We start from the raw sequence: 26,196 nt of genomic DNA on the forward strand, positions 1-26,196 counted from the left end.
CCTTTCTGAGACTCCTGTTTCTTATCTGTACACTGAGTACAGTAGTTGCATTAGTATGATATTGCTGCTGTAACAAATTACTGTCAACCCAGTGCCTTCAAATGACAGAAACTTCTTATCTTTTAGTTCTGGACATCAGAAGTCTAAAACAGGTCAGCAGTGCTGCATTCCTTCTGGAGGCTATGTGGGAGGATCCACTTCCTTGACTTTTCCAGCTCGTGGAAGCTGCATGCATTCCTTGGCTCATGGCCATGCATCCCTCTGATCTTCACTTCCGTCATCACATCTCCTCTCCCTCTGCTTTTGTCATCGTCTCGTCTTTTTTCCCTCTGGCCCTCTTGCTTCCCTCTTAAGAGAACCCATATGATTACACTGGACCATATAGATAATCCAGGATAATCTCCCCACTCCAGGATCCTTAACTTAATCCCACCTGCAGAGTCTCTTTTGCCATGTAAGGTTAACATTCATAGGCTCAACAATTAGATGTGGACATCTTCGGGGGATTGCAAGTCTGCCGGCCACAAGAGTACGAGGCATCTCCTTAGGATGGTTATGAGAATAAATGAGGCAGTGTGTGTGAGTACTCTACTCAGTACCTGGCACACAGTAGGCACTCAGTAAGTCCTAACTCCACCATTACAATCAGATGACTTATCAGTCATCTAAGTCAAGAGTTCTTAGCCTGGGATTTGTGGGCCAGAGATAGAATTCAGGATGTCAGTGAAATCTCCTGATGTATATACAAAAGCTTCTGTGCATATGGAACTCAAATTTCCCGAGAGAAAGAATCTATAACTTTCATGGGTTTCATTATGGGTAGGTACAGGGGCTGGCTCATAACCTAAAAAAAGGTTAAGAAACACTCCTTGCTTTTCAGCTTGGAGAATCTAAGCCCCAGGAAAGGGATGTGACTTACCCAAGGTCACCCTGTGAATTAATAGTATTGGAATTTCCACCCATGTTTCCTGATGCCCAGGCCAATGCAATGTACACATCCTGAGGCTTCCTTTAGCACTAAGGCAGCAAAAGACGAATGTACATGTTTGGACAAAGAGCTGTGACTGAGGGCCCTGACCTTTCTAGCCATGATAACAATAAAAGAATAACAGTAACATGTATTGAGTGTTTGTTACATGCCAGCCCAAGGCTAAATGCTCTTCATGAACTGTCTCACTGAATTTCATTGAATCAGTTCTATTAAACATACAGCATGATTTTCCAACTGAATGCGGGAGGAAACCGAGGGCCACCAAGGGTAGGTCATCTGCCCAAGGTCACACAGTGAGCCAGACACACAACTCAGGACTTACAATCATGCCTCCCAGTCACCACAGCTGTAGCAGCTGTGATAGTGATCACTTCAGTGAAAACACTACCCCTTCCATTGAGTTCCATCCTTCTTGGCAAGTGGGCTGTGGCTTCCTCAGACCCACGTGTGTGCACCTCATCTTCCAGGGCACGTACACCTTCTCAGACGGCCTGCAGTATGACACTGAGAACTGGCATTACTGTGACAGCTACGATCGGAGGTTTTACACCGAGATCTGCTACGGCTTGAAGCCTGCAGGTACCCAAGCATCCTCACTTCCCTTCACACTCAGATGGAAAGGGAGATGAAAGATGGATCTAAAGAAGTGAGTTGGGTCCCTTTGAAGTAACCCACCCAAAGGAGAGGAGAGAGGAGCAGGACCGCAGGATTCGACCAAGGTCTAGAACCAGAAAGACCAGTCCTCAAATCTCAGATCCCCTGTACCAGCCAGGGACCAAGGGCAGGGCACTCACCTCTCTGAGCCTCAGTTTCTCCCCCTGCAATATGGGACAATAGCTTCATTTACCTTACAAGTCTTAGAAATAAGATCACACGTGTAAAGTGTTTACAGCAGTGTCTTGCATGCACAGTAGGCGCGTGGTACACCTCAGCTGCCGTTATTCATCAGATCAGCTGCAACACACATGGGGCATCCCTCATGGACCGTGTGCTCTGTGTATTGAGGGCTGGGTGAGGCTTTCTGTCATCTCTGTCACAATGAATCTCCAGATGACCCTGCCATGTCAGCTTCCTAGTCCCATGTCACAGAGGAAGAAGCTGAGGCCATGGAGCTCAAGCATGTTTCGAGTGGCAGAGCTCGCATGGGAGCCCATGTCTTCCTCTCTGAGGTCCCTACATCACATTGCCTCCCTGGAAAAATCAAGTTCCATCACAGAGGGGGACAATGGGGCCTAGAGTCTGTATCCAGAGAGTGGCAGCTTCAGGGGCTCCTCTGTGTTTCTGAGACTCGTGTGAGGTCAGCTGAACCTCAAGAGGCAAGATTTAGGCACAGCCCAGACAAATAATATGGGGAAGTGACCTGTAAACTGTAAAAAAAAAAAAAAAAAAAAAATCCTGACTTAGAGGTAGTATGGTGGCATTGACAGAGCAGAGAGCTGGAAGGTCGGGGTTGGAGTCCCTGCATTCCCCTCAATAGCTGGATGAGCCTAGGGAGCTCAACTCCCCAAGGACAGAAAGCACTTGGGGTTGGGGTCCAGATGCCCTGAGCGCAGACCCTGGCTTTGTGACCAGGTGAGCCGCCTCCTCTCGCTTGGCTTCCCTGACACCTCACCCTCCCACTTTCTTCCTATCCCATCTCCTTGCCAGCTCCCCCCCCCCACCCCAATTATTAATTCTGGGGTTTACCACGGCTCTCTGGCTTAGGCCCTCTTCTGTTTTTGTTCTGTATCTTCTCTCTACAAGTTGATTCACATCTAAGCCTTCATTTGTTGTTGTTGTTCAGTCGCTCAGTCGTGTCCGACTCTTCGTGACCCCATGGACCATAGCACGCCAGGCCTCCCTGTCCCTCACTGTCTCCCTGAGTTTGCTCAGACTCGTGTCCACTGAGTTGGTGATGCCATCCAGCCATCCCATCCTCTGTTGTCCTCTTCTCCTTTTGCCTTCATTTAGTTGAAATCAAAATCCATGAGCCTCAGATTCCTGCATCCTGTTTCCCCAACACCTCCACAGGGTCATCTCTCAACTTGTCTGCACTGAGTTCATTACCCTGCCCACCAGCCCACTGACCCCCAGGGCTGCTGCCCTGGAGACCATCACTCCCACCCTACCCCAACCCCTACATAAGCCTCATCCTGACTCCTCCTTCCTCCGTAAGTGTGCAGTCCATTACCTGGTCCTGTGGATTCTGCCTCTAAATATATCCATTCGTTTATTAAACAGATATTTACTGAGCATCTCCATGGGCCAAGCTGAGCTTCTTCAGCCTCTTTTGTTGTTATTGTTCAGTTGCTAAGTCGTGTCTGACTCTTTGCAACCCCATGGACTGCAAAGAGTTACATCAGGCTTCCCTGTCCACCACCAACTCCCAGAGTTTGCTCAAACTCATGTCCATTGAGCTGGTGATGCCACCCAAGCATCTCATCCTCTGTCGCCCCCTTCTCCTGCCCTCAATCTTTCCCAGCATCAGGGTCTTTTCCAGTGAGTCGGCTGTTCACATCAGGTGGTCATCCTATCCCTTCTGCACTATTCCAGACCCTCACCCTCTCCCCTTCTTTATCTGAACTCTTGAGATCCACACTGGACCCCCTCTGGGCCATTCTCCCCTCTGTGCTCACCTCCATCTCTGAAAACTGTGGATCTGACTGCCACCAGCCCCCCACCCCCACACAGCCCCTAGTGCCTCCTCACTACCGTGAAGGTGAGGCTCCACGCTAGTAAAACGACCAGTGTTCTCCAGCTCCCGTGAGGTCCCCAGCCTCACCCCTTGCTCGCTGCCCTTCCCGGATGTTCTCTCCGCTCCCTCACCATGCTTGCTCTCTGTTCCTCAAAGAGACCATGCTCTTTCCTGCCAGTCCCCCTCCTGCCTGGAATGCTCTAACCCTCTCACTTCACCTGGATAATTCCTTCCCATCCTTCAGGTCTGAGCTTAATGCCCCTTTCTTGGGGCTCTTCCTTGAATTCCCAGACCAGGTAAGGTGTCCCCATGACAAATCACTTAGCAGCCATGATCCCCTCCCCGAGCTCTGTCACAAGGGTCTGTCTTCCTGGGCTGGCTGTGAGCTCTTGGAGGGCAAAGGCTCTGTGTCACCAGTGTCCGAGCACATTGTCTGGTGCATAGTAGGTGTTCAATGAAGAGTTATTATCAGACAGGAGTAATAGTACTGACATCGCAGTGGGAGGTGATGGGGTGCACTTCGGGTACGTACAGCAATGACCTTCACAGACGTTTCCTGAGCGCACGCCCTGTGGCAGCCACCGGCTGGATCCTGGGGGAACGAGAGCTATGAGGACACAGTCTGTGCTTTCAGAGAGCTGCCAGTCTGATGCCACTGAAGAACCTTGGAAATGATTCCTCGTGGGGTAGTGATGACTTGGTCACAGGCTCTTCACCCCAGCTGAAACCTGTAGGCCAAGAGCTCCTGGCCTTGGGCCCTCAGCACTCACACAGCACAGGTTTTGCTAAACCAGGCCTCTGTCTCGAGGCGGTGCACAGATTTCCTGCAGCCTCACCTTCTCCTTCAGGGACCCACTGAAGTACCCACTCCCTTCCCAAGTCACTCTGCACACCCCTCTGAAGACCCCCCTTCTAAGCCTCGGGGGCAGGCTTTGTTGGAGGCGGGGAGGGTTAAGGCTACCCTTCCCTTCTCTGGGCATCTGTGAGATGGCCTTTGGCAGGAGGCTTCAGGGAGAGAATGGCTGTGAAGTGCTCAGCGTGGAATGTAACCCTCAACCCATAGTGTCCCGGCTCATCATGGTTAACCAACCTCAGAGCACAGCTCTGGGCGGGACCCTGAGCCGTGAGCATGGTGCTGTGCTCAAAGCATCCCCCTCAGTCCAGAGGACAAGGAATTACAGAGACCACAAATAAGAGGAAACCAGGAAGTTCCTTCTTCCAACCTTATCCCCTTTTCTCAGGCTTCAGCTTCTAAGAGAGATGACACACAGGAGTCATGACCTTAAAGGTGCACTGATTCTTCTTTTCCTCCTGGTAGTTCCAGTGTCCCCAGTCCTGGGAGACAGTGCCCCAGGTCCTCTTATCCCCTGATGTTAGCAGCTTAATTTATAGGGCTAGAGTTTTATATATAGTAGTGTGTATATATAGTAATATATACACACACACACACACACACACACGTATATATCAATCACAGTCTCCTAATTCATCCCACTCCCTGATATCCTTTCAAGGTATCTCTCAACTCACCAATATGGACCCACCTAGAAAGATCCCTCCAGGCTGTTACGACTGCGGAGACGGCTTCTATAACCCGAACACGAGGATAGTCAAGGACTATAATTATCGCTTTCTGAGAAATGCAGGTATGTTTATTCCAAACTCTGCGGCATATGTTTTCTCCTCTCTCATCACACATAGGTTTGTGCACATGCGTGCACACACATTCATGCATTTAGTGGGAAAGAAGCTTCTGCTGATGAAAGACCAAACTTGATCGTGTGAGTGTTTCACTCTTTGGAATTCTCATGGCTGACAAGTCTATACCTAGTCATAGAGTGGGGCAGAGGATGTTAGAGGTCTAACTGTGACAGATCATAAGTGTAGCACTGAAAGGATTCAAGTACCCATCTTTACATGTTTCCCTGCAGCTAATGAGTGCCTGCTGTATGCCAGACACTCTGTTAGTCTGGGCACCAAAGCAGGGCAAAACTAGTCACAAACCCCTTCCTCATGGAGCTTCTTGATGTTGTTCAGTTGCCCAGTCATGTCCAACTCTTTGTTTGGCAAATAGCAGACAAGCACTATAAACAGTTAATTGCATCATGGCGTAAGCACAATGAATGGGAAAAAGTGGCCCTAGATGAAGGGTAAGAGTAGAAGAGAAGGGGGTGGGGTACCAGAGAGATGGAAGTGATGCTGTGGGAGCACAAAGAAGTGGTACCTAATCCAGAACCAGACATCCTGAGGATTCAAGAAGGAAACAGCCAACTTGAGATCCAAAAAATGATGGGGAGTTGACCCCAAGGTGTGGGAAGAGGGTTTCCAGCCAGAGGAACAGCACAGGTAAAGGCCTGGAAAGTGAGTGATGCCACGTGGTCCAAGAAGCCTGCTCTTCAAGCAGGGGAGTACCTTGGAGGATCCAGAACCTCAGTTTGGTGAGTGAACACAAGCTGATCAGACTGAGAAGGACTGATTTACAGTGACCAAACTTGCAAGAGAGCAGTGTACAAATAAGAATGAGAATATTTTCCTTTAACACCATGATTCCTAACCTTTCTCTTTTCTAGAGTCACAGTTCCACTAGGAATAACAAAATCTATGAACCCTCCCCCTCAAAAAATGCCCACATATGCACACACACAAATATTCATGTGTACACACACACCATTTTGCACATGGTTTTAGGGGTTGATGGTTCCTCTAAATACCCTGGTCAAGAAACCCTACTGTGTACTGTGAAAGAAACTGCCAGGTAGACCAGAAGGCCTGGGTTGGCTGATGAGGGTCTCTACTTCTTGCAGGGAAATTTATTCAGTAATTCAATGAAATGGTTGGATAGCATCACCAACTCAATGGACATGGGTTTAAGAAAACTCTGGGAGTTAGTGAAGGATAGGGAAACCTGTAGTGCTGCAGTCCACGGAGTCGCAAAGAATCGGACATGGCTTAGCAACTGAACAACAACAATTCAATGATGATCGGAAATTTGCTTTGCAGCGCTGAAATAAGTACAAAGGGAATTGTCAGCTGATGTTGTAGCTGAATCCTGAAGCTGAGATACCCCTCACCCACTGGGTGCCCTTGGGGAACATGGCAAATGCCTGCACTCCAAGTCCCTGGGACTTTTCTCTATTGACTTCCATCTTCCACGAACAGAGTGTATTATGTGCATGCATGCATGCATGCTCAGTCTTGTCTGACTCTTTGCGACCCCATGGACTGTAGCTCACCAGTCTCCTCTGTTCATGGGATTTTCTAGCAAGAATACCAGAGTGGGTTGCCATTTCCTCCTCCAAGGGATGAGTGTACTGTGTAGAATGCTAATTCTTCTGGATGTTACTAGGCTCCCCTGAAGTTTCTTGATCAAATAAAATAAGGAGATACTGAGTTAAGTAGAACTCAACAATTGTACTTACTGAGGGGCTTCTCGGGGCCTGTAATATGCTGGTACACTTTGTAGTTGTCCTTCCAGACCCTTATTTCAATTGTAATGAAATACTCTCACTTATGTAATGAATTGCTTACCGTATGTCTCTCCAGCTAGAGGCTAAGATCCCTGAGAGCAGGAACTCTCTCTTCTTGTCTACACTTGTACTAGTCAGAGTCCCGTCAGAAAACAAAGAATTTAACATCAAAAAATTGATTAAATAAGTATTGGAGAACTGAAAAAGCAAAAGGAAGACATTGGGGTATGAGAAAGTAGTTGCAAGCAGTTACCACCTCAACAGTGGGGGGCAGGGGAAGAGATTGGGTTATTAGAATAGGTTGCTGGACGCGCTCCCCACAGGAAGCTATAATTCAGACCTCTGAGGAGCGGGCACTGCCCAGTGGGGTCTCTGGAAAGAAAGTGATGGTGCCGATTCTAGAAGTGTGGGGAGAGCTGGAAATCTGACATGAAAGGCCATTGCTGAGACACTGACCGGAACAGGCAAGCAAAACAGGAAAGAGCATGTTCCCTCCCCCTCTGGCTGCCTCACCACATCTGACTGGGGACCAGCTGGGCAAAGGAGAAATGACCTCCATGTGGTCCCAGTCCCGGCATCGCCAAGCAGGGTGTGGAAAAGTGGGTTTGGAGCTGAGAGCCAGTAGCTTCATAACTGGCACCATCCACTGCTTTTTGTTGCTCAGCATCCAGACACATTGTACTCTGCTGCAAAGATAACACATTTGTGGTTTTTTGTGTGAGAAGTTCCAACCACCCTTCCTATTCATACAAAGAGACTCCCACCTTCTCCTCCAAAAGAGGAAACCTGGAACCCAGTGGACATTGTGTCTGTCTTTGATTGATATTATCCTTTGACAGTCCTGCCTAATCTACAGCCTACACATCACTGCCAAGACTCTTTCTATAAAATATTAAGGAAAAAGGAGGAAAGAAAGAAATTAGTTAATAAAAGCACATACATAGATGAATAAGTGATATAGATAGACATAAACACATAAGCAAGGAAAAAAAGCTGTACCGTTGATACAGTCCTCTTTCCATAACTGGTCATGCATGCATAGTAAGTTCGATTCAGTCGTGTCAGATTCTTTGTGACCCTATGGCCTGTAGCCTGCCAGGCTCCTCTGTCCATAACATTCTCCAGGCAAGAATACTGGAGTAGGTTGCCATGCCCGCCTTCAGGGGATCTTCCCAACCCAGGTACCAAACCCACATCTCTTACGTCTCAGGCTTTGGCAGGCGGCTGGGTTCTTTACTACTAGTGTCACCTGGGAAGCTCAACTGGTCATGAGGCTGCAGTTAATATTTACAAATTCCTTCTTCCATTATAAATTCCACATTCCATTTGCTTTCCGCCCACACTTCAGTCAGTCTAGTGTTCTAACTGGTGAAAGTGAAAGTGAAGTCGCTCAGTCGTGTCTGACTCTTTGCGACCCCATGGACTGTAGCCTACCAGGCTCCTCCGTCCATGGGATTCTCCAGGCAAGAGTACTGGGGTGGGTTGCCATTTCCTTCTCCAGGGGATCTTCCCGACCCAGGGATCAAACCCGGGTCTCCAGCATTCCAGGCAGACACTTTAACCTCTGAGCCCGTTGCTGCTGCTGCTGCTGCTAAGTCGCTTCAGTCGTGTCTGACTCTGTGTGACCCCAGAGAAGGCAGCCCACCAGGCTCCCCCGTCCCTGGGATTCTCCAGGCAAGAACACTGGAGTGGGTTGCCATTTCCTTCTCCAATGCATGAGAGTGAAAAGTGAAAGTGAAGTCGCTCAGTCGTGTCCGACTCTTAGCAACCCCATGGACTGCAGCCTACCAGGCTCCTCCATCCATGGGATTTTCCAGGCAAGAGTACTGGAGTGGGGTGCCGTTGCCTTCTCCCTGAGCCCGTAGGGCAACCCAAATCTTCATTCTTGAGGGTTCCGAATCCCTACTGGTCCTGCCTTTTTTGCTTGTTTAATTGGTTGGTTTAGTTTTCATTCATTTTTACTATTGGCAGTGGAAGAACTAAGAATTGCCCTAGAGAGCCCCCTTGGGTTCCATACAGCATCCCCTTTCCCCAGCTGTGTAGCAGCACCCAGCTCCCCCCGCTCCAGCAATTGAGACCTATCACTCCAGCCAGAAATGTATTCCCCTTCTTTGCCTGTTGTTTCCGTGGCATAAGGAGCAAAGCGGCCAGGTGACTGTTCCCACTTCCAATTCAGTTGAATCATTGTTGTATCACTTGGTGAGGCCACTTCTTCTTGAGAACGGAAACTTTGGGATCAATAAGATGGAAAGTTATAGGAAAAAGGAAGCAAAAAAATCTGCTTAAAACCTGGCATACTGCTACAGCCCCAGCACCATGCACAGACCCAGGCACATAGTAGGTGTTCATTAACTGTGTGTGAAACAGGTAAATCAAGGAATGAATGTGTACTGTCAACCTCTACCAGGGAGATATATGTATACCATTTCCCAAAATTGTTCGACTAATTGTAAAATTAGCTGGGAGATGGGGCAGCAGAAATTCTCTAGAAATTCTCTAGAACCAGAGCTCTGGGGCATTGTGTGTTAGCATAATCTTTCTTCGGTTGTGGTACAATACAACCGGTACACAGACTAGTGGAGGAGACAGACCCAGAAACATCTAATCACAGTAGAATGTGATGTGTGCCCTGCAGGAGGGGATGATGGCTGGGGGTGGGAGGGAGGAGTTGATCACCTGGCCCGGATGGAGGGTGTCAGTCAGGGAAAAGGGTCCCAGAAGTGAGGGCTCCTAAAGAATGAGTGGGGGTGTCATAAATAGGACTGTTGGGGAAGGGCATTCCAGGCAGAGGGAACAGCATGGGCAAAGACGAAGAGGCATGAAAATGTGTGATGTGACTGGGAAACAGAAATTGGGGTTCCCGGAGTCCTTTATCCTGGTGTACAGTCCGCCTGCCAATGTAGGAGGCTCGGGTTCGATCCCTGGGTTGGGAAGATTCCCCTGCAGAAGGAAATGGCAATGCACTCCACTATTCTTGCCTGGAAAAATCCCATGGACAGAGGAGCCTGGTAGGCTACAGCCTATGGGGTCACAAGAGTCAGGCATGACTTAGAGACTAAATCACCACCACCCATGGGAAACCTAAAGAAGAGCAGACAGGTGCAGCAGGGTTGGGAAGAGTGTTAAAGACAGAGAGAAGAGCTTGTTGGAAGGGTTAGAGATGGGGAGACCGATGCACATCGAGGAGGCTGCAGGTCCTTCAGGAGCATGAGACACCAGTGCGTCAGGCAAAGACGAGCAGTAGAGGAGGCCCAAGAGGGCAGGAGGAAAGATCACTGGGGGCTTTTGGGGAGCAGGGAAGTTTAGGGTCAAGCGAAGCAGTCACTGATGTATCCATTAGAAAGAGTTTTCTGGTTACATACAGAAAAGGGGCCAAAGGAGAGGAGATGGGAGATCCTTCCAGCAAGATGGTAGAGAGGGGCATCTCCAGGGCCATGTCTCCAGGGTGGTGGGGTGGAGATTTGGCTTCTGGGTTCTGGCCCCAGCTCCTTGGGTCACCTGCTGGCTGACTCTGGGCCAGTACCTTCCCTCTCTGAGCCCCTTTCTCTGTAAACTGAGATGGTTGGGCTGGATAATTTCTAGGGTCCTTCCAACCTTAATAGTCTATGATGGAGGAGAAAGGTAGCCAAGGGGTATTTTGGTCCTGGTATTATAGGATGGATCAAGTTTGGAGTATCCTGGAAACCACTAAGAGGGAGTCTCTGTTGGTGGCGAACTGGTCATTACCCTGAACTCACCTCACCCTGCTGGGGACTGTGGTGACCTTCTGCCCATCTTCTGCTTCCGCCCGGGGCCCTTCCTCCCTTGAGTCCAATCTGCCCCTTAAACGGTGCTTCCTGTTGGCATCCTGGAGGCACGGGACTGCTGGCCACGTGGGCCTGTGATGGATGACTGAGGCCATCCCAGAGTAAACACAGCGGCCTGAGCCACTGCTATTCTGAGGCACGTGCCACCTGGGTGGGTCAGAACCCACGGACACTGTTTCCCAGGCGGTCGCAGGCTGGGGGACCAGCAGAAGGGTCGTCTTCCGCCCTCCTTCAGGCAGTTCTGAACTGCCTTACTCCTCCCCCATCTTGGGCTGACTTCCCCACCACTACCACGCAGGCAGAGAGGAAACCCTGGATGGCTAAGCTGCCAACTGCTAGGCTGTGAGCACCCTTGACAGATCCAGGTTTGCTAGCCTTGGGTTTCTCAGTGTGCCTTCTTCTTTTTTTTTTTTTTTATTTTTGACCATGCCCCATGGCATGTGGGACCCTAGTTCCCTGACCAGGGATTGAACCTACACCCCCTGCATTGGAAAGTGGAATCTTTAAGCACTGGACTACCAGGGAAGTCCCATGAGTGTGTCTTCCTTAACTGGAAAGGACAGTCCCAACTGCTGGATTGAGGTTAGAGTTTAAATCCCACCTCCCACTCATCCAAAAGTCTTTGAGCATTGCAGCGCACCAGGCTTTGGGGAGCACAGCAGGCAAGAATTCTCTCCAACTGTGGCTCTCAAACCTTTGGACCCTGGCTGGCTTCCAGAGTGATTTGCATCATGACCCAGACACACACAAACTCACACTCACATGTATTCTTTGTATGTGAGATGTGCGATATTTTCTGTTCAGTTTTTTAAAAAATGCTGGTTGCTATACACTAAATTCATTTCACAACCTCCTTAAGGGTCAGGACCATTGTTCCAGGCAGCCTTCCCTGACCAACCCCTCCCTCCACCCTGTCTGGGTAAGATGTCCCTCCTCGGTCCCCTACAAGCCTCACAGCACTCAGCCCACAACAGCAGAAGTATCTCTGTTTGCCCAGCCCCCCCACTAGACAGGGAGCTTCTTGAGGGTGGGGACCATGTGTCGTGTCTGATTCAGCACCATGTCCCCTGTGTCTCACACAGATCCCACTGCTGCTGCTGCTGCTGCTAAGTTGCTTCAGTCGTGTCCGACTCTGTGCAACCCCATAGACAGCAGCCCACCAGGCTCCCCTTCCCTGGGATTCTCCCGGCAAGAACACTGGAGTGGGTTGCCAGTTGGAGGTGATTCAGTGTTTGTGAAAGAAAAGCAGACAGCGGGCAGAGGACCTGCCTACAAGCCTCTTAGATTCTTCAAAAGATTATTCGCAATTCAATCCCTGGCACGTATAGACAACATTATTTTGAATAATAAAAACAAGTCATTACAGGGTTTTCCCTGGTGGTCTAGTGGCTAAGGCTTCTCGCTCCCAATGCAGGGGGCCCAGGTACGATCCCTGGTCAGGGAACTAGATCCCACATGCCCCAACTAAGATCTGGAGTAGCCAAATACATACACAAATATTTTAAAAAGCAGGCCATTATATTTTTATGCACTGCCAAGTTTGAAAAGCTTAAAAGCTTAAGCATTAGAGATCTCAAATCAGTGGCTCTCAGGCCTGAGTTTTTGTTTGGCTGGCCCCATGCTTGAAATGGCAATGGCAGCCCATTCCAGTACTCTTGCCTGGAAAATCCCATGGACCGAGGAGCCTAGTAGGCTGAAGTCCATGGGGTTGCTAAGAGTCAGACACGACTGAGCAACTTCACTTTCACTTTTCACTTTCATGCATTGGAGAAGGAAATGGCAACCCACTCCAGTGTTCTTGCCTGGAGAATCTCAGGGACGGGGGAGCCTGGTGGGCTGCCGTCTATGGGGTCACGCAGAGTTGGACACGACTGAAGGGACTTAGCATAGCATAGCATATGCTTGAAATTGCACGGGTTTGAGCACAACTGCAGGAATATTAGTTCCCTCACCAGGGATTGAAGGAGAAGGCAATGGCACCCCACTCCAGTACTCTCGCCTGGAAAATCCCATGGACAGAGGAGCCTGGTAGGCTGCAGTCCACGGGGTCACTAGGAGTCGGACACAACTGAGTGACTTCACTTTCACTTTTCCTTTCATGCACTGGAGAAGGAAATGGCAACCCACTCCAGTGTTCTTGCCTGCAGAATCCCAGGGACGGGGGAGCCTGGTGGGCTGCCATCTGTGGGGTCACACAGACTCAGACACGACTGAAGCGACTTAGCAGCACCAGGGATTGAACCCAAGATCACAGCAGCGAAAGTGCCAAGTCCTAACTGCAAGACTGCCAGGGAATTCCCAGCACCTGTCGTTTAAGGTACCTGCCGTAAAGCCCGTGAGCTTTTGAGCCCTGTGTCTCATGGAAACTTCCCATGCATCTAGTGAGCCGGGAATGGGCGTGTCCTGAGATTAGGAATCAAGGTCAGGGAGTGATCAATGATAGACCAGTGATGGTGAAGCTGAGACTCTAACCCACTCCTCTCTTCCTACAAGTCCTGTAGTCTTCTCACTCCACCCTGATGCAGCTTCTGTTGGGACCATAAAGCATAAAAGACAGCAACTCAGTGTAGGCAATATTCCAACCAACACAGCAGACATAAAACAGAGACTGAGATAGGAGCTCCCTACTGCAGGAGGCTTGAGAGCCGGAAGAGCTCAGAGAGATGGTAGAGAAACGCCCAGGACCTGGATCCACGTCTCTGGTTGTCCTCTGGTCCCAGATCCACCACTGGCCAACTGGGTGACCATGCGTAGCTTACTTCTTGTCTCCTCTTGGAGCTTCAGCTTCCTCATCTGTAAAATGGGCATTATAGTAGTACTTAATCTGGAATTAGGGTTAGAAAAGATGGGGTTAAGTATGAAAAGTACTTAGCACCCAGCTCAAGACGCATGTTCAGCAATTGGTAGTTGTGACTGATATCATTCTGCTGATTACTGGCCCAGGCTGCGAGAGAGAGAAGAGAGTGTGCCCAGGGGGTTGCTAAGATTCCTCTAGGTGTTTGAGAGTAGAGAAGGCACTGGGGAGACATGCGATTGGATACTCTAGGTCTTTCTGCCTCCTCGGGGGGTTTTGCTCGGGAAATGAAATCCTGCTGAAACTCTGGGGTCTGCAGACTCTTAGCTATGTTGTTCAGTGCCCCAGTCTACCTTATGCCCTCCTGTCTTTCCCCTCCCCGTGTTCCAGCCAAGCAGACTAGCTGCCCTCCATTGATCAACATGGCTCTATTCTCACTTCATCTGTTCCCCCAGCCGAAAATGCCCTTCCCGCTTTCCTTATCTCTCCATGCTCAGCACACAGCAGAAGGCCATGAAGTCTTTGCCTGTGGCCCTGCAAGAATGGCACGCAGGTTCAGCTGAGCACCCACAGCTCAGGGCCACGAAGCTGGGCAGGAACTCGGGACAAGAAGGTGCCTCACCAGGCCCTCACTTGGCACCTTTCCTGTTTATCTTCTCTGCTTTTCACACCATCCCAAGGGAGAAATTTTTCCGGAGCCACAGTTTGCAATGAAACAATCTGGTGTCAAATAGATTAATAACTTGCTCCCAGTTACATAGCTGGTGACAGAGTCAAGAGTCAAACCTGACTCTACCCAAACCCTGTCCTTTTCCTCTGCTTTCCAGCTTTGTGTCCTAGCTCATTCTTTTCTTTAATATTAATTTATTTGGCTGCGGCACTCGGGATCTTCGATCCTCATTGCAGCCTGCGGGATCTTTAGCTGTGGCGTGTGGTACCTACTTTGCTGATCAGGGATCGAACCCGGGCCCCTTGCACTGGGAGCGTGAAGTCTTAACCACTGGACCACCAGGGAAGTCCCCATCCTAGCTTATTCTTTACTCAACACCTCTGCTCTCAGACCGTCTGTGTCTCATTCACAGGTGTTCCTGGCACCAGGGGGAACTCAGCGATGCTCTAAATGAATGAAAAGGTCCATTTGATAATCTTAAGACAAAACCACCACAGTCGCCAAAGGAGATGCTGCCTTTTTTTATAAAGGATCCTTTGCAGACTGTGGGCAGCCCCCCCCACTGCTCACCCAACCCAGGCATTCCTCTCAGGAAGGATGTGCCCAAGTCGTGCTGGCGCCATGTACGTGTGTCTCTTCATGGAGCCATTGCCTGCCTCGATGTTACTAGCAGGAATCATTTGCAAAATAACTGCACTACTAAGCCTTCCTCCCTCCCCGCAATTAATGACACCCCATGCGCGTGTCTCAGATGAAAGGCACATTATTAATATTCAAAGGAAAAAAACCCTCGTAACCATTTTAACATATACAACTAACAATGAACTAAATTTGCTTTGTGAAAGACAGAGAGTGAGCATCCCAAATTAGTTTATGTGAAAGCTGAAATTCTTCCCCCGAAAGGTCTCAGTACCATCTTCAGAGAATATCCTGATCATCAGAAATGCCGTCAAGATTCCCGCCAACATTATCCCCTTTGTTGTCTGAAATGTCGAATCAAGCACATCTGGCAAATGTCCTAGAGCTCACAAATCTTTCAAACAGCGTATAATTCCCAACAGTTAAAGAGAGAACGCCACTGCTTAATCGTGCTGCTCTTCAAAATAGCACCAACTTTCCTTCAATCAGAAACAATGGCTCGGGCTTCTTAAAAATATCACATACCAGCGATTATTTGCGGATAGAGCCCCTTTGCGTTTGAACCTGTGGTTTCCAGACAGAATTTAAAATCAAAATCACAAGCCTCGTTGGAATGTACCCCACGTGAAATGGACAATGGGAAGAAGGGGTGTGAGTGGTGGTCCAGAGAGTGACCTCATGTGGGTGATTCGGAGCCTTTGGGAGGTGGAGGCTGGTTCTACCAGAATGAGGATGGAGAGGATAAAGAGGATGGGAGGGGGTGACTCAGCTGGCCTTGACTGAGCGTTGACCCTGCACCAGACACTCAACTCCAGGAGAGGGTTGTATTCGCATGAACCCTGTTTGACAAATGAGGAAAGTGAGGCTCCATGTGGCTAAAGAATTTCCCCAGGGAATTTGGCAGGAATTGGGATTCACACTTGAGCTCATCTGTCTTCAGAGCTTTGCCTCTTTCTGCTTTGCCTGACCAACTCCAAAACTCTCTGTCCTGAGCATGGAGCTCCCAGAGACTGGTGTTTATCTGTTCCTAACCTAACTTTTCAGAGAAGGCAATGGCACCCCACTCCAGTACTCTTGCATGGAAAAACCAGTGGGTGGAGGAGCCTCGTAGGCTGCAGTCCATGGGGTTGCTAAGAGTCGGACACAACTGAGCTACTTCACTTTCACTTTTCACTTTCATGCATTGGAGAAGGAAATGGCAACCCACACCAGTATTCTTGCCTGGAGAATCCCAGGGACAGAAGAGACTAATGGGCTGCCGTCTATGGGGTCACATGGAGTCGGACATGACTGAAGTGACTCAGCAGCAGCAGCAACCTAACTTTTGGACTTCCCTGATAGCTCAGTTGGTAAAGAATTTGCCGGCAATGAAGGAGACCCCAGTTCGATTCCTGGGTCTGGAAGATCCACTGGAGAAGGGATAGGTTACCCACTCCATTATTCTTGGGCTTTCCTTGTGGCTCAGCTGGTAAAGAATCTGCCTGCAATCCAGGAGACCTGGGTTTAATCCCTGGGTTGGAAAGATCCCCTGGAGAAGGGAAAAGCTACCCACTCCAGTATTCTGGCCTGGAGAATTCCATGGACTGTATAGTCCATGGGGTTGCAAAGAGTCGGACATGATTGAGCGACTTTCACTTTCAACCTAATTTTTAAAAAGCTGTGTAGTGAGCACCTGGAAGTGAAAGACCACTTGGTCTTCTAAAGTTTCTCCAGTTATCATTTAAACAGTTGAGAACCAGAAACATCCCAGATGTCCAACAGGAGGGAATTCATTAAATAAAAAAACGATATATCCTTTCAATAAAATAGAATGCAGCTGTCAAAATGGCAGTGAAGGAATGGATGTATTGATATAAAAAGGTATCCATAGTCCGGGTGAAAAAGCTAATAGCCATCAATGACTAAGTGCTTATGATGTGCCAGGTACTGGTTTGAGCACTTTCAATAATTGATTTTCTTTTACCTAACCCTCACAGTAATCCTGTAAAAGAGTTGTATTTATTATTTCCATTTTGTAGATGATGAAACTGAGGTGAGGTGAAATGCTTTGTTCCTCAGGTAACGAGTGGTAGGGCTGGAATTTGAACCCAGGTCTCGTGGACTCAGAGCTAAGGATGACATTTGAGCTGCTTCTGCGTGAGAAGCTGGAGTCTACTAGTGAAAGAAAGAACCGAGGGCCTTCCTAGTGGCCCAGAGATTTTAAAATACCTAAGGAGTGTAAGACGGTAGTAGTGGCTCTTTTCCCCTAGATAGTTCTCTGCCCACTTTATTGCTCAAAACCTGGCCAAAGAACAGGAGTCTTTCAGTGCCACCAGTAAACCAAGACTCTTCTCATCTTGAAGCCTCTGCCTCCACCAGACAGGTGAGAAAGCTGAGACCCAGCAAGGCGGGGTGAGGTACTCGACCCCACACAGTCTGTCTGCAGCTGGACTTGCCTTCCCACTGCCAGCGGGGCTCCTCCTGCAAACCCATGCTGCCCACCCCTCCCACACCGTGCTCCCCCTCCCACCCCACCACCACCCACCACCCGCCGCCCCCGCTGCCGCTGCCGTGGTTTCTGCAAGATGGCTGATCGAGTCTCCTGCCCCACCCCCTCCCGCTGTCATCTCTCCACGAGACAAAAGGCAATTTACCCAAATGTTATAATCACCTGCAGGCTGGCACGCAGGGCCGTGCCTGCCTTATCTGCGGTATTGTTAGCGGCACCATAATGAAGGCTTTGTGGAGGGATAATATCACCCTCGTAACTGCCAAATAAAATGCCCACACGGGCCCCAGATCCCGGCATCTGCTTTCAGCTGAAGGGGTAGGAAGGGAATTCTGAGTTATCAAATGCCTTCACTGCACCAGGGACTCACCACACCCTGGTCCTTTGAGGAATGCATCACTATCCTGATTTGGCAGAGGCAGAAACTGAGGCTCAGGGAGTAAGTTACTTACTGATGGGTGCAGTTAGTAAAGGGAGGGGTCGGGATTTGAACCAGGTGTGTCTGATACCAGAGGCCACGCTGTGAACCAATATGAGCTTCTCCAAGAGTCTGGCAAAGCTGTGGGCCTTCTCCCCCGAGAAAAACACTAGACCCTCCCCACCAGAGGTGGGATCAGGCCCCCTGTGAGGGTCCTTTCTCCAGAAATGGCAGCCTGCTGCCCCTCCCTGACCTGCGGGAATCGCTCCCTGCCCTCCTCTCTCCCCACGGGGATTCCAGAGGCCCTGGAAATTCCCCCTCCAGCCGTTGTGCCCACAGGACTCTTGACAACAATGCATCCCCCGCTCCCCCCCACCCGCAGCAGCCTCCTGGAAGCATCCAGAGGACACAGCTTCCCCTTCCGTGGCCGGAGTCCGCCCGGGCCAGCACCAGCGTGGTTTGTTTTGTCTCCTTTAATAGAAGTGGCTGCAAGGCCAGAGCCCAGGGGACAGGAGCCTCATCTCACTTCCTCAGCCCACGTGCTAGAGCCCTGGACAGTTAGCTGCGAGCCTCGCACAGCCTCAGGTCCAGGAGAGGCGTTGCAGGGCTGCGGGCCGGTCTGGGGAGCCTGCCAGATCTGGCCTCAGACCCCGACTCTGCCGTTGGCCCCCTGTGCGACCTCGAGCTAGTCACTTCACTTCTCTGAGCTCCCGGTTGCCTCATAGGAAAGATGGGGGTAGAACAAGGACCTTCCTTCCAGGGTTGTGGTGTTTATTGAGATGATGTGGGGGCCCGTGATGAGCTTCATGTCTGCTGGCGATCGCAGTTGGGGTTTCTATCCCAGGGGCTGGTGCTGGTTGAGAGGCAGGGTCTCCTTAACCCCATGCCCCAAAGGGAGGAGCTAGCATGACCTTGGCAAGGTGCCCTCTGGCCTCCTCCCACCTGCGTTTGATGCCAATTTCAAAACTGGGCTGGAGGCCTGAAGTTCCTAATCTCTCTAGCTTGCTTTTGTAATGTTCTGGATGTGTTCCCATCACCCTCATCATTTCTTATTCATCTGGAGCCTCAGACCCTCTAAGATCACCTCAGACACGGGCCTTAACTGATCCACTACAGATACCAGGGTCCCAACTAGGGGCCAGCTAAGTGTATATTGCCTCCCCCTAACCTCCCATGCCAAGGAAAGGTAGGGGGGTGCATAAGTAGTCAATTCCAGGACCCAGGATGGGCAGTCTCTGGACAGAAGAGAGAAGAAGCCTAGAGCCTAGGTGTTTAAAAGGCTGTAGTGAACCTCCCACCTCTCAAGATATAGGTTAGAAATTAAAATAACAGAAACTATAAAAATAAATGTATGGAAGTCCAACGTAATTCTATATTCCCCATGAGGTTTATATTCATGTTTAATGTGGAATATCAGATATGAGATTCTTTCTGCAAAAAACTGGGAGTGCCCCTGCTTTGCTGGTGTCAGGAGCCAGAAGCACAATGTGCTGGGGGAGCAGAGAGCAAAGGGCAAGTGTGTCCCAAGGGTAGTTGAGTTGATGTTCTAGGAAAGGTGGTGTTGGGCTAGGCTTTGAAGCTTGAGAGGTGGGTTTTGCTGCACAGAAGGGAAGGAAAAGGCACGGAGAGACGCAGGGGCCCACGTACTCAAGATGCAGTCCCTGAGACCCGATACTGTGTTGGACAGAGCAGTAGTCAAGGGAGACCTCCCTTAGGCAGTGATGGACAGAGTGGACTTTGACGGGTGTGTAGAGTGTGCCTGAGCTGGGCGTTCAAAGCAGAGGGACCCAGGGTGGGAGAGAGCCTTGATCGCCAGGTCAGGGAGCTGAGCTTCAACCCTTCAGACAGTGAGGAGTAAAGCTGTGGCAGTTGCACAAGGATTTTCTAGGAGAGTGTGTAGTGGCTAAAGGCTGCAGCTCAAGTGATAGACTTGGGTGTGAGCCTGTGCCCCTCATTAGCAGAGTCAGCTTGGACATATAACCCCGTCTTTCTGAGCCTCAAACCTTCCTCTGTGAATCAGGATAAAAACACTGACTTTGCAAGATTGCTGTGAGGACCAAGTTCACGTCTTTTGCTGAGTTCTGCAGGTCCTTAACATCCTAACATTCCCCTGGCCATCCCTGCTGTCCCAGAGTTAATTCCGCCCTCAGCATCTGCCACTTGGAGGACAGGCCCAACCGCCAGGCCTATCCCCATCAGTCCATTGTCCACACGCAGCTGGAGAGCAGGGGTGAAGGAGATCAGGGGTGAAAGGGAGCAGAGGGTCGAGTGAGGGCCAGCCAGTGACCTTGGGCCCCATCCTTGGCTTCCCAGTGCTGCCCGTGCACAGCGGCCTGGCATCACAAACATGTTTAGTGAACGCAGATGCCATTGTGAGTGCTTGAAAAATAAAAGTGGGGCTCAGGGAAACGAGAAGAATGGCGATGTAGATGATGCTGTGACTTAGCGCCCTCCCCTGCTTAGCACGCATGTGCTCTGGAGTGAGCAGGAAGATGTGAGTTAGTGGTCTCCTGTCCTGAGTACGCCTGCCGCACATGGCTGATGCTAGTATTTTTTTTTTTATGCTAGTATTTCAGGATGTGTATTTTTGTTTTTACCGATATGGCCCATAAACACAGGCCAGCTGCCTGTCAGGACCGCAACAGCAGGAATAACTCTGTCCCAACAGTGTCAGAATCACGTGTGACGTCTTCGTGAGATGTCCTTCTCCAGGCTGGGACCTTCCTTGGAGATTCTCAAGGGTCATGATGACTGTGGGCACTTTCCGCCTTTACCCACCCACTGTGCTGTGAGTGTGCTGTGTGCTGAGTCGCTTCGGTCGTGTCCCACTCTTTGTGACCCCATGGACTATATAGCCCACGAGGCTCCTCTGTCCATGGGATTGTCCAGTCAAGAATACTGGAGTGGGTTGCCATTCCCTTCTCCAGGAGATCCTGGGGACCCAGGGACTGAGCCCACGTCTCTCTTGTCTCCTGCATTGGCAGGCCGGTTCTTGACCACTAGTGCCACCTTACCCACCAGCTGGAGCAGAGGAAACAGCACCTGAGCCATCACCAACTACACACAACAGAGCTGGTATGAGGGTCACGTGAGCTCAGGCACGCAGATGCGCTTCCTGATACCAGGCCACCGTATCTGCTGTCCAGATTCACTCTCCCCCCAGTTACAGCCCAGTCCAGCCCTAGGTCTGACCCTGGAGGTCTCACCCCAATCATTTCAACATAAACAGAACATATCCACAGTCCCACATTGAATATCATTTTTTGCTGTTAAAACCCCAAAAGGATTTTGAAAACTTTGCTTGGTGGATTGGTTGACTACAAGACTTTAACAATTGGCTGTGATTTCTTGAAAGCTTGTGTGCACACTGGAGAATTCTTGAAAACTGAGGAAACCAAGCCCACAAATTGATTTCAAGTGTAATAACATTGTTTGGGTTTCTAAATTTGATCATTAATTCAGGCTTAATGCATTAATTATCACATTTATTAATCTCAGTGTCGCAGTTTCCCGTTTCAAGTTCCCGAGTCAGTCATTTTCCCCATGTCTCTTACACTTGAATAAGCCTTGACGAGCCTGTGGGTGCCGGGTTCTGCCCCTCTATTCCCAGTGAGTGAAGCAGCCTGGCCTCACCTGCACCGCCCCCCCCCATTCCTCCCGCAAGACCTCCACCCACCCAGCCCAGAAGATGCTCCTTTTTGGGGAAGCAAGAGTAGCCTGGGCCTCCCTTCCTGCCCAATAGCAGGCTCTGCCTGGGCAGCAATCCCTCAGTCAATATTGGCCACGCCATGGCCTTGGCCTCTGGCCACACCACTGCTAGCCAACTTCAAAGCCTCTTTCTTGTCGGGCATTGGTGACCGCCCTCACTGTGGGCACTGGCTCACCGGGGGCCTAGCCCTGCCCTCCAGCTCCCAAAGCCCTGCGTTTGTACAGAGGGTGTGGCTGGACTTTGGGGCTTCAGGTTCGGCTCCTGCACCCCTCCTCCGGCTGGGGCGCCAGGTCTGCCATGCAGATCCCACCCCAGCCCGAAGCCATGGTTCATAAAGCACGTCTGAGCATGCACTGGCCTTGACCCCGGGGAAAGAGGGCAGTTCTCACGGTCCAGCTCCTGCCCTAGAGCCTGGCGTGGCCTGGTGTTCTAGATGCGCGCTGGGCTGTCACTGCAGGTGGGATGCACGCCCTCCCTCAACGTCTGACCACACACCGCAGACCCGGGTACTCAGACACCGCCTGCCACGCACGTGTCTCACAGACACCACATGCCGCACGCGGGCTGAGGGTCCCCGAAGGGGACTCTCTTCTCTTCACCAGGCACCTCAGACACAGCCGCCTACACACGCAGCACACGCCGATGCATGCTTGAACACATTTACGCTCACACTAGGGTAGACGCTCACACTTGGAGGGAAGCACACCGCTTGTGGCAGCCTCAGTGAGGGCGATGCCCACACCAGCAGGCTGAGCTTTTCCCCTCCATGCTGGTGGAATGAAGTGGGGACATGCCTTCACCGCTGCTTAAAGCTCCATGTCCTCGTCCTAACTGGGGCAACCGCGTTTACTCACTAAGGTGGGGACAGGTGTGACCCTCTTCCCACAGAGCCCTGCACCTCCCTGGTGCTCGGCCACTGTGACCCTCGTCCCCTTTCCCGAGGCTGGACACCTCGATTCATCCTGAACTTTTCCCTTTCCCAGTCCCCACCCGAGGCCCCTGCATGCCGGGTGGGCACTGCAGAGCGCTGGTGACCGCAGGTGCGGTTGGCCCAAAGGCCTGCTGAGAGCTAGCGACATCGGGCTTGTGGGTACCTGGTGACCTGAATCCACCCCTTTGCCTTCTCCGGGCCTGCCTGCCCTGGCCTGCCCCTCGCTTTGAACAAAATCATTAGCTGAGCTGCAGCTCTTGATCCTTATGATGCTGATCCTTGTGTAAAGACCTCCTCCTCCCTGGTTCCTCCCTGCACCCCCCATAGGGAACCAGAAGTCCCAAGGGTGCTGAGTTCCTTAAGAATACTCCCATGAAGGTATCCAGTTTGGGAATTAAGGACCCATCAAAATGATGATCCTAGCTCATACCTCCTGGGTGCCCACCCAGGGCTGTTCAGCTCCACCAGTCCCCACTCTGCCCTTTGCCAGAGGTCTGGTGAAACCCCCTGTATGGACAAGCTCGCTCAGAGAGGGGCAGTGACTTGTCTAAGATCACCCAGCAGGCTGGCAGCTGGGCTCACATAGGACCCAGAACTCCTTCCAGCCTATGCTGTGTGGTCACAGGTGCCTGAAGTCCGACCTTGTGATGACAGTTTCTGTCCATCTTTGGTTTGGGCGCATTTCCTGCAGGCAACATACTAAGCACTTTTGGAAATGATCTCGATTGACTGTTCCAGGCAGCCACCTCTGCAGACGAGGAAATGACACCCAGATGTGAGGCCACTTGACCAAGATCTCCAAGCTAGCAGCTGCTGTGCTCCAAAGCTCATGCCCCTAACCCACGGTACCACAGTGTCTCCCTGCCAGCCATCAGGGGAGCCAAGATGGCCTTGCATTTGCTGTTCGATTTGCAAGACACTTCTTCCCCTAGCCCTGCACCGATGTGCAGGCTGCACGAATGCCACCCCGGGTGACCTGGGCCACACTCGGTGGCCTGTGCAGGCCTGCCTTCATTGTGAGGTCGGCCCCAGGCCAGTCAGGGCTTTGAGCTTCCTGAGCGTGCCTGGCGCCCAGGTATGAGCCCAGACAACCCACCCTCCCCGTGCGGTGGGGCTGCCCCGTCCATGGCCTCCAGACAGAAAAGGAAAACGAGCCAGCGGCCTGGGTCCTGCACTTGGCATGTCTATTTTGCCCTCTCAGCTCCGTTTGCTGAGGGTGGAGAAGAAATTCTTTCCCCTTTGTCTCAATCCCACAGGGTAATTCTTACTTTTATGTCCCCAAATTTACATTTCTTTCTTCATTCATTCACCCTGTATTTATTAAATACTTCTTAAGTGCTCGATCTGCATTGGGCTCTGAAGAACAGAAGTGAATTGATCATGGCTCCCCTTGGCTGGCAGGGGTGACCGTGACCAATACCATGACCTTGACCTGGGTCAGAGAAAGTGACCTCCAGGCAGGGCCCAGGTGCGGGGGAAGAGGGCTTGGAGGACACACGTTCTTCAGGGCCTGAAGTCAGAACCATGTGAGGCCTGAAAGAAAATCATGTTTATGCAGGCAGCCCCATTTCCTGACCACACCGTCCTTAATGCACTGTGGATTTCTACTCCTTTGACAGAAATTCTAGAATAGCACTTTTATGTTACATTTGGTTCTTTGTGTTAAAAACATTACGTTGTTAAACTGTGTTTAAAATATATTGCAATTGTTATTACTCATGTTGAGGTCTTCCTTCACTTTTACATCCAGAAGGGTCCAGAAATGGGACGTGCCCTGGGCCTCTCTCTCCTAAAAGGAAGAGTGTCCCCCTCCCTGGAATGGCATGTACGAAAGCACGGGGCACTGAGCACCTGCCTGTGGCCAACTGCAAACAGGGTGGCTGCATTTCACAGTGTGAGGCGGGCTGGGGAGGCCAGCTGGAAAGGCCTCAAAGTCCAGGCGAAGGAGTGGGCAGCCTTTGCAGGGAAGACTTCTCAGCAGGGGACCCTGCGGGCAGATGTGGAGTCTCTCTTCCCAGTCACTTTTCGTCTCTATAAGATGCCTCTTTCTCCTGGTGATGGGTGAGACTCATCGGGTCAGGCAGGGGAGGGGATGTGGGGAACAGCGGGGTCACTTCCAAAGTTTGAGAACCAGAATAAAGAAATCTTTGTGGCCCCAGAGGTGGAATGAATTGGGAGACTGGGATTGACATATATATATACTCTACTGTGTATGTAATGGGCCTCCCTAGTGGCTCAGATGGTAAAGAATCTGCCTGCAATGCAGGAGACACGGTTTTGATCCCTGGGTTGGGAAGATCCCCTGGAGAAGGGAATGGCAACCCACTCCAGTATTCTTGCCTGGAGAATTCCATGGACAGAGGAGCCTGACAGGCTGTAGTCCATGGGGTCGCAAAGAATCAGACATGACTGAGAGACTAACAGACACAGACACACACACGTATATAATAGATAACTGATGCGAACCTACTGCATAGCACAGGGACCTCTACTCAGTGTTCTATGGTGACCTAAATGGGGAGGAAATTCAAAAAAGAAGAGATACATGTATCCGTCTAGTTGATTCACTTTGCTGTACAGCAGAAACGAACACAACATTGTAAGGCAACTATACTCCAATTAAAAAATAAGAGAGAAAAGGAAAGATATCTTTGTGCCCCAAGAGCAGACAGATTAAGCTGGTAGAGTGCCTAGGTCAAGCCTTAGAGTCTCAATCCCCTTGTCCCCAGCACTAGGCACACGACAGGCCACAGGATTGGGCTTTTTGATTCATTCATTCATTCATTCATCCAACAGATGTGGGCTGAGCACTCTTGTGTGGCAGACACTGGTCTGACGATGCCACAGTGAACAATGCCCTGGTTTCACTGGAACTCACAGTGTGGATGGGGAGACAGACAACACATAAATAAACAAGCAAATTGCCTCAAGAGCTGTACACCATGAAGAAGACAGAATGAAAGCCTCTAGATAGAGTGACTGGGAGTGAAGGTGGCTGGATCAGGGACCACTGAGAAGCAACATTTGAGCTGGGACCTGGATGCCAAGAAATAGGTGTCAGGAATGTTTGTTGAGAGCAATCAAAGACAAATCAGAAGGCAACAGACTGACTCGAGACTTCACCTGGCAAAGCATATATTGGTTGCCAACTGTATGCTGGGTGCAGTGGTCAACAAGACATATACCTGCATTGGGTTTATGCCTAGTGGGAGGGAAAAATATATAAGGGGATATGCCACTAAGCATAGACTCATACAATTTTTCGCCCCACTCCAGTACTCTTGCCTGGAAAATCCCATGGATGGAGGAGCCTGATAGGCTGCAGTCCATGGGGTCACGAAGAGTCGGACACGACTGAGCGACTTCACTTTCACTTTTCACTTTCATGCATTGGAGAAGGAAATGGCAACCCACTTCAGTGTTCTTGCCTGGAGAGTCCCAGGGACGGGGGAGCCTGGTGGGCTGCCGTCTATGGGGTCGCACAGAGTCGGACACAACTGACGTGACTTAGCAGCAGCAGCAGAATACAGTTTTTTAATTGAATGAAAGATTCTTTAAATTCTTTACAATTTTCAGGTTTCATACACCACTTCATATAATCCCATACTA

The 26,196-nt window shown here is 50.5% G+C and overlaps 1 protein-coding gene across 6 annotated transcripts in view; it reads left to right on the plus strand.

The window, feature by feature from the left end:
• Window positions 1-26,196, plus strand: part of MORN5 (MORN repeat containing 5) — a 34,885-nt gene that overhangs the window by 3,763 nt on the left and 4,926 nt on the right. For 2 of the 6 annotated variants that reach the window (XM_061433428.1, XM_061433426.1), the window contains exons 3-4: window positions 1,459-1,570; window positions 5,180-5,311. In XM_061433428.1, coding sequence (XP_061289412.1) covers window positions 1,459-1,570; window positions 5,180-5,311 — 244 coding nt within the window. Of the gene's footprint in view, window positions 1-1,458; window positions 1,571-5,179; window positions 5,312-14,814; window positions 24,303-26,196 lie in introns of those variants that run through there. The other 4 variants (XM_061433430.1, XM_061433429.1, XM_061433427.1 and 1 more) reach the window with 3 other exon arrangements.

This window comes from Bos javanicus, chromosome 11 (genome assembly GCF_032452875.1).
Source record: "Bos javanicus breed banteng chromosome 11, ARS-OSU_banteng_1.0, whole genome shotgun sequence".
Taxonomy (NCBI): domain Eukaryota; kingdom Metazoa; phylum Chordata; class Mammalia; order Artiodactyla; family Bovidae; genus Bos; species Bos javanicus.